The sequence below is a fragment of the Hibiscus syriacus genome, unplaced genomic scaffold (assembly GCF_006381635.1).
Source record: "Hibiscus syriacus cultivar Baekdansim isolate YM2019G1 unplaced genomic scaffold, ASM638163v2 tig00110332_pilon, whole genome shotgun sequence".
Taxonomy (NCBI): Eukaryota; Viridiplantae; Streptophyta; class Magnoliopsida; order Malvales; family Malvaceae; genus Hibiscus; species Hibiscus syriacus.
The window spans coordinates 6,957,114-6,973,633 of NW_024062688.1; the positions used below are offsets into that span (position 1 = coordinate 6,957,114).

Sequence of the window (16,520 nt, forward strand, 5' to 3'; positions counted from 1 at the left end):
TGACCGAACTTACTAGGATTTATAAGCAAACACAACAAGCTGTTATATACAGACTCACTTCATTATTCAACCTGACAGAGATACTTCTAGCGATCCATAAAATAAAAAATAAATCACCTTAATATTGAAAGAATGGAGGAAAAAACAAACAAACAAGAAGTCAGAGAGATGCTCCGCAGGTATAAATCTTCATATTTTGACTGCCTTCTTTATTGTTTTGATGGATGATTTGATGAAGTTGTTTCCCACAGCATAATCTGGTTCATCATCACTGGTTACTATTGGCTTCTTCCTCATGCACTCCACTCCTTTCTTCATACCTCCCAAGATCAAAGATGGCGAAGATGGGATTCTTCTAAACACCCTGGCACTCTCTGACCTCTTAAGAACTCTTTCCTTTCCTGGTGTTTTGTTGCATTCTGCATCAACAATCTCTTCTTTCTTCTTTTTATCATCAGCCTGCTCTTGGATTTTAATATCGAGCTCTTTCTCTTTCAGTGGATACTTTTGATCTAGATTTTTTATGATTTCATCTGTTCCAGTCGCTTCCTCTACATCTACTTTGTCCAATTCTTCTTGAGTGTTCTCTAACAGCATTTGGAGCCACTTATCAACATTCCCTTTCCCTCGCTGTCTCCGGCTCTCTTCATCTTCCTCTCGTTCAGTTCCTTCAACAACGGGGAATCGAATTTCTTGTCTCTCATCTTTTATTTCAAGCCTCTGAAACTTCTGCTCAATTGGTATTTCATCTTCTAATGCAGCTATGGCTTTATCATGCACCTCGCGCTTTAGTTTGAAGGCATTTTTTGCTGCAATTGTGAGTTCCTCTTCGATTTCTTTATTTGTTTGATCTTCATTTGAAGATAAACCAGCTACAGATGCTTTGTGTTCTTCCTCAAGAAACACTCTCAGCTCCTTGTGTGAAGGTGTACTTGGCCTGATTCCTGGTAGATAAAGAACGGTTCTGCTATCTTGACCTTCGAAGAAAGTATCATCCATTCTCGACCTCTTCCTTGCGTGTTCCAATTCGGGCCGTATCTGCTTCTCGATCTCATCTCGTTGTTTAAATTTCTTGTGGAGTTCCTTCTCTGCTGCATCGCATATTGCCTTTTGCGCCTCGAGTCTTGCCATGAGAGCATTGGCTGCAGCCTGGTTCAGTCTCACCTGTTCCTTGTAAATAACACTCCTACAAGAATCAAAACAATAAATGTTCTTGAAATCTATAAGCCTAGTAGAACATTGTCACATAACAGCATGTTTTGGGCAATCTTACTGGTGCATGGCATCCCGAATCATCTTCTCCAGCATAGTCCGGTATGAAGATTGTGCTTCGGCCAGCCGCCGGCACTTTTCAGCCCTTCTCCGCCGCTTTATCAGTTCTGCTTCCAAGTCTTGAATAGCAAACTTTTCTTCATCATTCTTCTTCCTCATTTCACTCACTTCTGCATCCAACTTCTGGATTTCGGCTTGCATCTTGTTTGTTTCTTCCCTTTGTTTCAATGAATCTCTGGCCATGACAATAGCCTGATACGGATTTGCAACAAAATCTGGGTTTTCATTTTCCTTCAAAATGCTACCTTTCATTTTCCTTGCAGCTGAAAAGTTTCAAATTAGTATGAGACAAATGATCGAAAAACTACTTGAATCCGACACTCACAGTGGAGTCTAAGTAACTTTACTAACCAATAATAGGAGACTGTGGCCTTATTTGCCTGTTGTAATCCAGTGATTTCAAAGCTGATGAAGAATCATATAGTTCCTTTCGAGTTACAACAACAGCAGCCGGTGCAAGCCCGTGTTGATCTTTCGACTTCATGAAGTGCTGAGGGAAAGAATGTGAATCCACAGTTTGTGAAGCATTTATTTCTTCATTTTCACCCTCTGTAAACAAGAAGGAAAATGCCCTGTGCCTGTCATCATCATTCAATAATCAATTCTCCATTCATAGATTGCGCTGACAACGTAGAAAATCTTTAGAGAGAGAGAGAAAAACCCGAACCTGAAATCGGAGTTTCGAGAAGCGAAAATGGACAAGAACTGGTTCACAGAAATCCCCAACTGGAAATCCCACCAAGGAACTTGAAATTCCAGCTTGTTATGTTTTTTCTTGCACACTTGCCATTGTAATATCCTTAGATTACTTGCAACAGTCAATCCACCCCCTAAAGAATTCAAACAAAGCACCATGATTAAGCTGAATGAGAAGTGAAAACATAACCCAAACAAAAAGAAACAATAGAGAAGTTAATGTACTTGAACAAGGAAACCAGTGATCAATGTCCCAGGAGAGAGGTGAAGCTGAATCAGCATGATAATACAGGACATTGCCATATGTATCAACACGGATTACTTCGGGATCAAAGCCGGCGTTTCTGAATTAAAAGGAAGTGAAAGAAATCAGAAAAAAGACGCCGAAAATTTCCAATTATTACTTCAACATATATCCAAATTTTTAAGTGATTAAGAGTTTAATTCAAGTAAATTACCCTAAATGACTGAGCTGCTTCCACAAGAGATTGATGAAGATTTTTGGCTTAGCTGTTGGCCTTGCCTTTGGATCAATAACTGGGAATAGTTCTTCCAGTTCCTTTGATCTCAGATTCTGCAAAATACAAATCAGTGATTAATCTCCGTTGTCTTGATTTCTTCCTCCCCAAATCCAATTTCCCATATTTCTTTTCTAATTAAAAAAACAATAAAATCACCCAAATCTCCAGAAACCCATTTCCTCTCCATCTTTGAAGAGTCCAAAAGAAGTTAAAAATTACCTCACTTTGCTGCAAAACGTAAGGAATGAAAGTGAAAGGAAGGCCATGGTTGTAAGGAGCAAGACTGGGGTCCCGGCATATTTTTGCATAGGCTCTTGGGTATCCTAGACCCTCATCGATAACCATTTCCTCGTGGGCGAAGGCGTGATCAACGGCCATTTTCATGAACTAGTGAGATTATTTTCTGTCGGTGGTGTTATTGAGAAGATGAAAGAAGCAATGGGAGAAAATGTGTAGCGTTTTGGTTTGGGAAATTAAGAAATAGAAGGCAACGGTCGAATTCTGTGCATTATTAAACAATCAAAGGAGATTTGATAGCCTTAAATTAAGTGGTGCCACGCAAGAACAAATTCGGTGGGGAACGCGTAACGGCTACATTATTCAGTATGGGCTGGGCCCATGCAAAATTAAAAACCCTTGACATTTTATGAACTCAAAAACCCTTCTTTGTTAATGTTATGGCTGGACCGTTGAAGAACAAAGCCTTGGGGTTCTACTATTAGGTGAATTAATATTTACAAATTACAACCCATATTCACACAGTAATGGTTGCTTTAAGCTTTTAAAAAGTTGGATTTGAAAATAATGAATGATTGAACAAGTAATGAAAAGTCAGGAATTTATGTCCCCCAAAAGGTACACAGGAAGATTGTTGTGCGCTTCACTTATTTAGGGGGCTAACTTTATCCCAAATATTGTCCTCTGCTTTACTTCCTTAAAGTAATTTGCTTCGGTTAAAAACAATTACTTAAAATTTTAATGTCAATGAATCAATTTTAAACAGTTAAAAAATACGGGGGAAAAAAAGGAAAAATAAATAAAAGAGGAAACATTATTCGATTATAATATATTTATTACTTTTATTTATAAAGATATGTTATTAAAGCATTAATCATTACATTAATTAATGTTATATTTAATGGTATAAAATTTTATATCTATCCGTATATAAATCTGAAATTGGTCTGAATAAGTGGATAATATTATTATGATTGAACTCGCCAAACTTGCAAATGGTGATTGTTGACCTCCTTCAATGCGTTTCTTGGATGATATTTATGATCATTTATCACGTTTCTGAAAAGCTAAAATTATAAAATTAAATAAATTTATTTATTTATTTTTATTCAATACTTCAATTATTAGGTCTTGTGACTCCGAAATTCTATATTGATGAACATTACTAGGGTATGTTCACAACCACCAAATATGTATGTGAACATATTCATAAATATATAATCATCATAAACAACTAAAATTTATTTATAAATAACAAACAACAAAAATTTACCTCTTTATCTATAGAGGAGTCTATCTTCGAATCAATAAAAAAAGTACAACACTATATGCCTCTAGATAATGGGTGAAACATTTGTAAACGTGATTATGAAGATATTTTTTTCTTATATGGTTGTCCTAAATTTAGAGAATATTAGAAGAACTTGACCTGAAAAAATAATTTTTTACGAATTTATCTAGTTGCCCATAGGGAAGTGGACCTGTGAAAATCTCATGCAGCCGAGCCGCTTTGTTTACTAAAACGTCCCATGGTCTATTCTTTTCTCGATAAATTTGTTGGATTTTGTGGAATAGAACAAATAATACTTTTTGACCTTGAGTTTACATGGTGTGTAGGTAGGAGATAGTGTGGTTATGGGGAATTCACTCTTCTAGGTGAGATTTGAGTATGGGTGGATGCATGAACATTTGCATAACATTTAAACTGATATTACTGGTGATGATTTCGCGTATGAATATAATTATGTGAATGCTTCAGACTATACTTTTATTTTTTTATATTTGTACTTTAGAGACACACTAAGCCTCTTGCTTACTCCCTCATAGTTTCTCTTTCAGATACTCGGACTTAGGAGATTCAGTACTCGGAGAATCACATTCGATATTCAGATTAAAACGTTATTTCGATATGAATTTTTATTTGACATTTCTTTATAGGATTTTTGTTTATATTATTTTTAGATTACCTGATTTGTAAATTTGGGACTTTGGACATTACAATATTTTAAAACATTTTGCATGATTTAGAAATAATTATTATTTATATTAAATTTTTCTTCAAATATTTTACTTTAATAAATTATGAATGATTTAACTTGGAATTTGTTATATTAATATTATTTTAAGTTTGAACTGATCATGGCATACTTGGAGAAAATTGATTTAAAATTAGATTCTCTAGATTCAACCTATTTAACATCTTTTGTGATTCGTTTACCGATACAATTAAATCTATTTGTATCTATTTTTATTTGAATTTTTTTATTAGATTTTTAATCTTTCCGTATATAATCCTTATGTGATCTTAAATTGTTAGTTTTGTTTACTATAAAAAATTGTCTTAATTATATGCTTAATTTACGATTGTGATTGTAAATTTTTATTGTAATTTGAAATATTTACTATTTTGAATAAAATTAGTTGTTTATATATATATATATATATATATATATATATATATATATATATATATATATAAGCCATCTAAATTACTATCAAAACAAGACATCATGTAGATGGCTAGGATGTAAATGTTCGAACATTCATCATAACGAAGATTACATGGATCAAAACCCCTCGCGAAAGCTGGAGTTGAAGTTTTAGAATAATTATGGGAGTTTGATCTATTATTTAACACACACTTGAATTAATATTCTGAAAATGCTGTAATCAATTTTCCTGACCTCAGTTACGACTATCAAGTGCAGGCAAACATTCTTGCAAAATCTCAGCTGCACGTTCCAATTCTTTCTCTGATATTATCAATGGTGGCACCAGTCTCACAACATTTCCTTTCCCTGCTGTTAATACTATAAGACCCGAATCTCTGCATGCATCAACAAGTGGTGCAGCCGACAAATCCAGCTCTATTCCAATTATAAGACCTAAACCTCGCACTTCTTTCACGTGCGGATTTCCTCCGAGCTTTCGGGCCAACAGTTCTTTGAAGTAATGACCTTTCTTTGAGACGCTAGACAAGAAGCTAGGATTTGCGATTTTATCTAGAACAGCGATAGCAGCAGCGCACACTAGAGGTGAACCAGCAAAAGTACTTCCATGATCTCCATGGACAATAGCAGAAGAAACCCTTTCTGTTACTAAAGCAGCACCTATTGGCAGACCTCCTGCAAGAGGCTTGGCAAGTGTCATTATATCCGGGGAAACATTATAAGCTTCATGTGCCCACAGATAACCAGTTCGACCTAATCCGCATTGAACCTGGGAATAAGAGAGTAATTGCAAAAATGATAACAAACGTTAGAAATATTTCAGGTGATTTAAAATTGGACCTGGGAATAACCACTCCTACCTTTTGAAAAGCTTTAAAATTGGAACTAATGGCGATTTCTCTGTTCCCTATGAAGAATAAAATATGATTAACTACTACTACTTATCTACCAAAACACATTGCTAAAAACTTAAGTTTACTCAAAGTAATGATCCATGTGCGAAAATTGGATCTTGACCCATTTTAACAGACATATGACTTCAATGTAATCTGAGTCTTTCGGGTTGTTCGGGAAATTACTAAAAGGAGCAAGGAAGCATGAGATCAAACCAAAATTAGATCTGACCAAAGACATTTAGACAATATGATTTAACCATCTGAATTGAACTTGTTTCTAGGAAATGGGAAGCAGTGTACCTCATCAAAAACCAAAAGGGATCCAGCCTCATCGCATGCCTCACGCAAAGCCTGCAGAAATTCTTTTGTTGCACTGTATATTCCACCTTCACCTTGAATTGGTTCAACGAATACCGCAGCAGTCTTTCCAAGCTTGATAAGATCTCTTGCAGCTTGTATGTTTCCATACTCCAGGAAAGTAACTCCAGGCATAACAGGCTCGAATGGTGAACGATAATGCTCTTTACTTGTCAAAGCAAGGGATCCCATCGTCCTACCATGGAAGCTACTAGTAAATGAGATAAAATCCGTGGCAGGCTGTTCGGTATCGGGATGGTTAAATCTTTGAAATTTCCTGGAAAACTTAATAGCAGCTTCATTTGCCTCTGTTCCAGAGTTCGTGAAAAACACACGGTCCGCAAACGAATTAGCCACCAGACGTTTCGCAAGCTCGACCTACAACAAGAAAATATACCATTATGATAAATAGGTTAAATACATGAACTATTAGCTAAATTTAGAAAATCTTTCATATTCATCAAACCGTTCATTTATCAGGAAAAAGAAAATAATTTTTTTCACTAATACACTAATACGGATTGTTTGTCACTAGTACACCACTCTCCTTCCAGAAGAAATTGCCATGATTTTACCTAGTATCACAAGTTATTGTTATATAACAACATTTGTTCCCATAAAAAGAACGTAGTCATAGCTTAAATTCAATAACCCAATAACAAAAATGGAAGTTAAATACAACTAAACATATAGTTTTAAAGAAGGAGAAAACATAAAACCCAGAATAAAAAACCGAAAAGGAGTAAACTCCTATAAGAAAAGGCCTCACCTGAGGAACTGAATAATAGGCATTACTAACATGAGTAAGCACATTAGCTTGCTCTGTAATGGCCCTGATCCAATCAGGATCCCCATGACCAAGCGCATTGACGGCAATCCCTGCTGCACAATCAAGAAACTCTCGTCCTTCGGGGTCGTACAATTTACAGCCCTTGCCACTGGAAAGTACCACCGGAGCTCTTGCATAGGTTCCAACGAGAACTCGCCCTTCTTCCTCTATCACGTCTTTGCTGCTGTTCGACTTTAATTTCGACGGATTCGGTGGCTCCACGTCCACGTTGAGACATGCACACAATCTCCCTTTGTTTAACGGACGGAGGAGATTCGTTTCGGGAGAAACTGAAACTGAAATGCTGTGGAAAAGCTGGAGAGAACCCATTGTTTCTTTTCTTTTTGAGATAACCCCCCCCCCCCTTTGGGGATTTATTTGCCACGAAGAAAAAGGAAAGGGTTTCGTAGTGGAATAAACAACAGGTGACGTTTGGGAGAGAGACTGTTTAATAATCTGACCGAACCCAGATAGACAAATTACTGAATTTCAAATTTCCCCCAAATTTATTTATTTCAATCTAGGCAAAATGCATGCACTTGTAGAATTAACTGTGTTAAAGTTTAATAACCGGCTGTGAAACAACGTATACAACGGCCGGAGAAGAATATGTATGGCGAAGGTTAGGGCAGGTGAAGAAAATGATTAGGGTTAGGTTTACACAGCATGGTGAAAGCAAAACTGATTGATGAATTGGGTTAAAGCCTTGACCCATTACAACGTAGGCTTATGTAATCCAATAATGTTGAAATGGGTTCCGTTTAAGATGTGTTTTTTTGGCACCAACATTAATTTCAACATTATAACATTAATTTTTATATATTTATAATTGGAGTCCATAATTTTTTTTAATTTTATAAAATTTTTAATTTTAATCTTATTTTTCTATTTCTCTTATTTTTACAATTTTGAATTAAATTTAATCATATTTTTGTATTATTTTTTAAATCTCATTCTTTAATTTATCAAATACTACTTAATTTTCCAGTATTCTTCAATTTCAATATAACGATACATTGTTCTTTATTTTTTCTACTTATTACTCAGAATCCAGCTTCGTATCATAATCATATTCAATTTTTTATATTTATTCTATCTTAGTTGTATTTAAGAAGTTTTCTTAATAAAATAATGAAGATAATGTGTTTGAACAAATTTAATCATTTTCTTATGGTTTATTAGTAGAATATTAAATTAATTATTCAAAGTAATGGAATATGATTTCATTTTACGTAGACTTATTTTTTATCCAAAAATATTCGATACGACTCTAATAAATATAATGTTTCTCGGACATATTCAAGTAAAGTCCATACTAGTTCAAAACACAAACATTACAGGAAAATGAAGTAAATCCTAGGGTCAAATTGGTAATACTCTGGAGCTGCTATAAACGGAGCAAAAGGTCTGGAATGTCAACAAAATCAGAATCATAATTGCAGCCAACAATGTTAACAACTGCCATGAACCATATACGTATTGTTTGAAGAATTTCCTGGCTTTAACATTCCATCTGCAATTATGATACCTGTTTACATCTTCAATCACTTTATCCAAGAACGCCACTTTGGTCAATCTGATGGATTTATTCATCCCGTTCCACAACTCTGCAGCCTCTTCATCACTTTTCAGATGGTTCAGTATTATCCCCTTCTCACTCAGTAACTTCACATCCTGCTCCGTATCGATGATCCCGTTCATTAATTCGGTGTATCGTGTGAAAACCAACGGCCCCGATGCGTTCGACGCTTCGTATGCGACCAAGTTCCTTAACACAACCTTTGTGTTAATGTCTAGTGTGACAATTGGGAGATGGAATGTGACAGTGTTGGGGTCAAATGTAATGGTGGATATGTTCCCATTGGTGGGGATGAAACGGACTCCTGATTTCAATAGGTCTTCGACGGATGGAATGGCGATCTCCTCCGCCAGCGGTGGCATGTTTGTGCCGGAACCGTGTTCCGGTGTTGCTTTTCGTTGTTCGTTATCTTGTGAGAAGAACACCTGTTTAATCAGTTGCTTCAGGATTAAAATTCCAGGTAGATTTGAGACGATTTTCCAAGGAAATTTAATCAAGACTCTGGCCGGTCTAGATTGCAAAAAAGCTTTGATGATTCCGAACGAATTTCTCTTTATCCTGGAAACCAGATTCCATAACACACTGAGAAGTCGTTTCGGAACTTGGGAATCACTCGTTTCATTGTCGTCTGGTTCGCTTATCTCACATTGTTCTTGGTCCAGCTTGGGGACGATGATGTCGTGAAGGAAGTTTAACACATGAGCGCACGTCGAGACATCGATCTTCACCGAGTGGTTCATCATCCTGAGAGGGGAGAGCTCTTTAGATAATCTATTTAAGATGGAAACCAACAATTCATCAGCCGATTCCAACGAAGAGTTCTGGATTTCAAGCACTTTTCGAAGAATGAACAACGGGATCTGATTCTCAAGCATCACAATATCTCTCAGAATCGAATTATGAGCCGACATCCGTGATAGTGTCTTGCCTTGTCGGAGACCATAGATTTGTAGGAACTCCAGCAAGAAGGAAGCATCAATGGCCATCATCCAAACCAACGTTTCACCGTTGAAGTGCAGGTACTTATGATAACACGCCCGAATCTGGGGTTCAAATCTCATCAGGTTTTCAACAAGAGTATGGAACTGAACGCACTGGAGGTGTTTCTGGGTTCTTTTGGCTGCTGCGAGTTTGTAGGTTTCCATCTCATGGAGCTCGGGTCGCCAGTAATGGTAAGGACCGAGAGCTACCGATTGAGGGATGTAAGATTCAGGATCAGTTAACATGAGGGCTTTGGGGACGTTGAAAATGGAAACGGCAACTTCGGTTTCTTCTTCTTCCACTTCTTCAGCTAGGGAACGACGGATGTTGATGAGCCATCGAAGCTCGTCGAAATGTGAAGCCGATGTGGAGGATATTGAAGCCATTGGGGAATTTTTCTTAAAAAACTTGTTGATTTCTGAAGCTTTGGGAATCGAATTTGGAGTTATGAAGATGAAGCTTTAATGTAGCATAAAGATTATCGCCATTAATACTGTGGAATAGTTATTTTATTCGGTTCCTTTTTACTTAATAAAGGAATTTGAGAAATGCGTTATCACGTAGATTTCTTTAAAACATATTAATATTGAAGCAATCATTGATAAGTGTTTGAAAAGAATAAATCAAAACACAAACGTATTGATAATTCTTGTTATTGTCACGGGCCGCATCTTAGGGTGAGACTTTTGGCACCATTGCTTAGAAAACGGGTTCTGTATGCGCCAACTTGAACTTGTCACATGTAAAGCTTACTTTGGCCCAGTTTTTGGAGAATGCTTACGAGTCCGAAAAGGTTCATTTTTGAGGGTGCTAAGGAGAAGCGACGAGGGTGTTACATGTTCGATAGAGGCAAATTGGTCAAGGCTCGTGGATTCGGACCGAGATATGTGTGCGGATTTTCGTAGAAGAGTTATGCGGAGTATTGAGCTTGCCCAGAACCATCATACTTGGCCCGCTCTTTGGAAGGTTCCATAATGAATATAATTATCTTTTAATTTATGTAGATAAATACTTAATTAAAGAGATAATGTTGTTTGAATTCAAATTCCATAGATAGAGTTTTGATATGATTGGATTCAATGTAAGTTGTTGATGTACTTTGATCTAGACCGTTGGTTTCTTGGGCCTCAACTATAAATAGAGAGTTCATCCGCAATCATCCATCAGAAATCTTCTCTTCAGAGAGTAATAAAACTCATGCATTTACTCTTGAACTATTCCTTGTTTCCTTGTTGCCTTTGTTTCTAGTTTTTTAGCCTTTGTGGCTTTGTTACATAAGCTTGTTAGGTTGTTTTCTCTTTGTGCTTAAGCCTTTATGGCTTGTGTTGCCAATCGTGAAGATCGAGTAGCCTCGAGAGTGTTTACTTTCCCACAGTTCTTTCAGAGTTCTAAAGTGGGTTAAGTCTTTAAGACTTAGAGAGTTTCGAAAGTGCTTATGCTTCACAGAGTTGTTCAACCATAGTGGCTTGGATTAGCCCCATTGGTATTTAGCTTCTACATCATTGGTCTAACCATAGCGGGTTATTATATCACTTGGTGAGCCCAAGTCTCATAAAAAGTGGTGAAGGCTGACTTAGGCGCTCTTTCAACTTAGAAATCAACTAAGTACCGCACGAATCAACTAGCAGAAGTCTAACACCGTGACAAGTGGTATCAGAGCGAGTCGTTGTGGCGAGACAATAAGTGATCGAGTGTACTTGGTGGGAAGTGATAACAGAGCTTGTTTCAAGACAAGTGGTCGAAAAGCATACAAGTATGTCATAGTGTGATGAATCGAGTCATTGTGGATTCAGTGATTGTTTTAGTTTGTTTGGGGAAAATGTGATCTATATGACATAACAAATAGATATTCCCACAGAAAATGGCGTTAAGAGCCATGGTGTTGTTGGTGTGGTCGTACTAGAAAGGCAAGGAATGTGAGAAGCCACAAAACCATTGGAGATGCAGATCGAGAACCTTGAAAGCTTTGTTGAAGAAGCCAAATAGATCTAAGAAGTTCTGAAATCACGTCTTGAACAATTAGGAGCCATGAGAGATGGGTTCAAGGTCGTGGTGGAACAAAATCTCAACGATTGGTCATTGCTGGTGATGAGTAATGTGCTCAGGGTTGAGGTAGCAACTTTGAGGGAAAAGATGGATGGGCTCAAGTATGAGCTACTCATGTGCATGAGTGCAATGAGTGATTGTAGGGCATACAAGATCTTCTTAGAAGGACTTAGACCAGGGGTGATGCATGCAGAAAAGCAAGGTAATACCTAGAGTTGTTCGGAAGTTTGAGCTGTAGCGAGTCATAATTAGAACTTGCAGAAGTCAAGTCAAGTGATAGTGAATCATCCAGACCCATGCTTGGTGTTAGGGACGAAAGTAGGGGAGATCACGACAAGGGACAGTGGATAGATGACAAAGAAAGCTCTTCGAGTGACTCAGGAAAGTCTTCGACTGATCATGGTTGGAACAAGTCATTGGGGAATTGTGGCAAGACCAAGTCTGAAAATAGAAAAGGTAGGCCTTTGAAATGCTACTTCCGTTATGGTCCTCATTTGATTAGAGGGTGTCCCAAAAAGATTCGCCTTGTTGCACTCGTCAAGGGTGAAGACGAGCCAAAAAGAGGATGAGTCAAAGTTGGTGAGATTGACATAACCAAAGCAATCAAATCAGGAGTTGTGCTTGGCGCAAATACGGGTGGTAAAGCAGAAAAATCGAGGGTAAATAAGCGCAAGCCACTAAAGTATTTCCTATGTATGGGACCACACAAAGCCAATAGTTGTCTAAGTAGGACAAAGATCGGTACGAATGCAAGTGGCGAAGTAAGAAAGCTGAGGGTAAAGAAAGAAGAGTCGTTGAAATGTTTCCATTTTCAGGGATCACATAAAGTATGAGATTGCATAAATGAAGCAAATCTTAACTCAAAAATGAAGGACCAAGCAGGAAAGCCAAGGTTAATAAGCAAGAGCAACTAGAGTGTTTTCGATGTAAAGGTTCACACATAGTGCGAGATTACCTAGATCGAGTCAAGTCATCCAAGGGAAAGGATAATGTTGAGAGTAGTGAGCCTGCTAGGCTTGGTTCGATGAAGTTTGTTTTTGCTAAGCCGAGTAAAGGTCAAGAGAAGAATGGTTTTCCTAAACAAAAATTGCCAAATAACTTACCAACGATGTCGTGGAGATATACATTACTATTGAAGTTGGAGTTGGCTCAAGGCCAAAAGTGCCTGAATCATCGGAGGAATAATTATCCTCAGTGCTTGTCAAAAGTAAGGCATTGTCTAAGTTGATGAGTCTTAGACATGACGAGATGTTAGAGTATACGAGTCAGTTTAAGGAACTCATGCTCGAAGTCTCAGACTTGACTAAAGGAGATGAGTTCTTCAGCTTGATAGATAGATTGAAGTTATGGGCAAAGATAAAGATGGAGAGAAGGGGTGTCAAGGTGTTGTATCAAGCCTTGAAAGTCGTCGAGTCCATCATAGAAATTGGAGTCAAGAAGACATCAAAGTTTAAGAAAGCCGTGGGTTATGGAAAAGTAACCCATGTTGAAGGGTCATTGAGAGATGGGGAGCGAAGTTCTCCTAGTGGTGACAAAAGTTCACTGAGAGTTGATGCAGTCATCAGTGAAGATGACAAGTCTGAATTTGGTACAAGTAAAAGTAACAAGTACCGTAAGCCGAGGGTAAGAGATGAGCAATCGGAGGGTCGTCAATGTAAGGGGCCACAAGAGTTGCAAGCTTGTTTGGATAAAGTTGTGTTGTCCAAGGAAATGGACGAGCCCAGGATCAAGGCATCCGAGGATAAGGATGTGCTTAGGATCGATGAGGCTATGCGAGTTGGCACAATGATTTTGAGTTCTACCAAGGCCATTAGAGGCCAGAAGTAGAGAGGGTTGATGTTTGTTAACATCACGATTGCGGGACAATCGAGAATTGCCTTAGTAGATACGAGTCGAAGAAGGCTGCCAAGAAACTTGATCTCTTAATTCAACCTTTAAAAAAGATGATCAAGAATGTTAATTCTGAAGATGTTCCAATTGTTGGTTTGGTCAAGGGGATAAAACTGCAGATTGGTGAATGGAGTGGTAAGAATGTGTTCCAGGTAATTTCGATGGATGACTTTGTCATTGGGCTGAGTTTCCTTGACCGAGTTTGTTCTTTCGTCTTTCCTTGGGTCGATGTCATATGTATCTTGGATTCGTGAATGCAATGTGTAGTGACTTTTTTTCAAAATGAAAATGGAGAAACCAAGACGGTGATAACTATTCAGTTTGTTGATGTTCCGAAAGAGATGAACATTACTTTTGGAACTACCATCGGAGAAAAAACCAAGGGTGGGTTGATAGAGTCCAAGCCTTCGAGGGACATGAAGGAAATTGGTCTCTCCACCCAGTAGTATGGTGGGAGTGACACCAGGCTTTGAGGTGGGGTGTCAGTATGAGTTGAAGCAAATAACTTCAGGGTGGAAGTGTCAATGTTAGGAGTGTCAGACTTCATGAGTAAAAAAAGGCTGACATAGAGAGTAAATATGACTGAGGAGTAATCGAGGGAGGTATATCTCAAACATTTTTTTTAGTGTTGTTTAGTTTGATTTTCTATTGTTGATTGGTGTAGGTCAAGGACCTAACCAACTTTTCGGTGTTTCCAAAATTTGGAAGGGGCTTGTGAGATTTTTCAGAGTTCTTAGAAACGAGTGAGTCTTATCGATGAATCTAATAGTTCGTGTTCTATGTCACTGGAGTATCCAAGTCTTTGCCGTTGGATTAGAAGTATCCAAATTTGGATGAATGCAAGCGGGTAGGATGGATTTCCTACACTTAAGATGTATGCAACAGAGGGTTAGATTATGTTGAGTCATAACAGCATAGATCAAGGCGTGAAGTGAACCGAGGTGTTTTGTTGAAGATTTGTCCAAGGTTTTCAAAGACCAAGTGTCATTGCTTAGCAACGAGGGTGTTGCTAGATCAAGTGGGGGAGAATGTCATGGGTCGTGTCTTAGGGTCTGAGACTTTGGCACCATTGCTAAAAAAGGGCTTGTCATAGGCCAAGCTTACTTCCCAGTCTTAGGGATGGCAGTATGACCCGAACCCGATGGGGAAACCCGAAACTCGATCAAGTTTGGGTTGGGTCGGGTTGAATGATATCGGGTCGGGGATTTTTTCGGGTCAGGTTCGAGGTAAGGTATCTCCGCCCCGATTATATATATATATATATATATATATATATATATATATATATATATATATATATATAAATATTAATATTATATATTTTATATTAATTATATATAAAATATTTTCAGGTTCGGGGCAAAAAAATCCCCGACGGGACACCCAGATAAAAAACCCGTTGAGGATTGAGTCGGGGTTAGGGACGGGGATTTATTTTGGGTTCGGGGATGGGGGCGAGCAAAACCCGCCCCGAACCCAACCCGTTGCCATTCCTACCCAGTCTTGGAGAATGCTTACGAGTCCGAGAAGGTTCATTTTCGAGGGTGTTTGGGAGAAGCGACGAGGGTGTTACATTTTTATGGGGGAAATTGGTCAAAGCTTGTTGATTCGGACCGAGACATGTGCATGAATTTCTGTAGAAGAGTTATGCAGAGTTTTGGGCTTGCCCATAACCATAAAACTTGGCCCGCTCTTTGGAAGGTTCCATAATGGATATAATTATCTTTTAATTTAAATAGAAAAATACCTAATTAAAGAGATTATGTTGTTTGAATTCAAATTCCTTAGATAGAGTTTTGATAGGATTGGATTCAATGTAAGTCGTTGATGTACTTTGATATAGACTGTTTGTTTTTTAAGGCCTCAATTATAAATAGAAAGCTCCTCCCCCTCATTTGTTATCATCTATAAAAAATCTTCTCTTGAGAGAGTAATAAAACTTAGACATTTACTCTTGAATTCTTCTTTGTTTCCTTGTTGCCTTTGTTTCTAGTTTTCTAGCCTTTGTGGCTTTGTTACTTAAGATTGTTGGCTTGCTTTCTCTTTGTGCTTAAGCCTTTATGGCTTGTGTTGCCAATCGTGAAGATCGAGTAGCCTCGAGAGTGTTTACTTTCTCATAGTTTTTTCATAGTTCCAAAGTGGGTTAAGTCTTCGAGACTTAGAGAGTTTCGATAGTGCTTGTGCTTCCCAGAGTTGTTCAACCTTGGTGCCTTGGATTAGCCCCATTGGTGTTTAGTTTCCGCATTGTTGGTCTAACCCTAGCGGGTTAGTGTGTCGCTTGGTGAGCCCAAGTCTCACAAGGATGTGGTGAAGACTGACTTAGGTTCTCTTTCGACTTAGAAATCATCTAAGTGTCGCACGAATCAGCTAGAAGAAGTCGTGCCCCGTGACATTATAGACAAAAGTTCAACCAAATCAACATCCCAGTACTATTATCAAGACCGAAGTCTTATGATACTTATTATGGATTTTATGATGTATCAATTGTTTTTTCATAAGATAACCATGTGCACAATAGACACAAAAACAATACTTATCAATGTGTATATGGGTTCATAACATACAATCTCATAAGCCTTTTTTTTTCAAATTGCATCTCAGACATCAATAAATATATCAATTATCTCAAAACATTTCATAAGTAAAAAAATCATATAACTTATCAATTTTATCAATAACAAAGGTTGCCATTCTTTGTGCTCTAGG

General features: G+C 37.8%; 3 protein-coding genes across 3 annotated transcripts; all 3 read right to left on the reverse strand.

Moving 5' to 3' along the window:
* Position 1: 1 nt before the first annotated feature.
* Positions 2–3,041, reverse strand: LOC120119624. The gene is made up of 7 exons (XM_039139434.1): positions 2,769–3,041; positions 2,487–2,602; positions 2,254–2,372; positions 2,000–2,162; positions 1,684–1,910; positions 1,274–1,595; positions 2–1,186 (listed from the first exon to the last, which is right to left on the reverse strand). Exons 1-7 carry the CDS (start codon positions 2,931–2,933, stop codon positions 190–192), a joined length of 2,109 nt encoding a protein of 702 aa, XP_038995365.1. The 5' UTR covers positions 2,934–3,041; the 3' UTR covers positions 2–189.
* Positions 3,042–5,351: 2,310 nt separating this feature from the next.
* Positions 5,352–7,720, reverse strand: LOC120119625 (acetylornithine aminotransferase, mitochondrial-like). Its single transcript, XM_039139435.1, has 3 exons — positions 7,259–7,720; positions 6,433–6,867; positions 5,352–6,005 (listed from the first exon to the last, which is right to left on the reverse strand). Exons 1-3 carry the CDS (start codon positions 7,646–7,648, stop codon positions 5,472–5,474), a joined length of 1,359 nt encoding a protein of 452 aa, XP_038995366.1. The 5' UTR covers positions 7,649–7,720; the 3' UTR covers positions 5,352–5,471.
* A 960-nt stretch (positions 7,721–8,680) lies between these two features.
* Positions 8,681–10,264, reverse strand: LOC120120044 (putative UPF0481 protein At3g02645). Its single transcript, XM_039139798.1, has one exon. It carries the CDS (start codon positions 10,262–10,264, stop codon positions 8,681–8,683), a length of 1,584 nt encoding a protein of 527 aa, XP_038995729.1.
* Between the last annotated feature and the right edge of the window lie 6,256 nt (positions 10,265–16,520).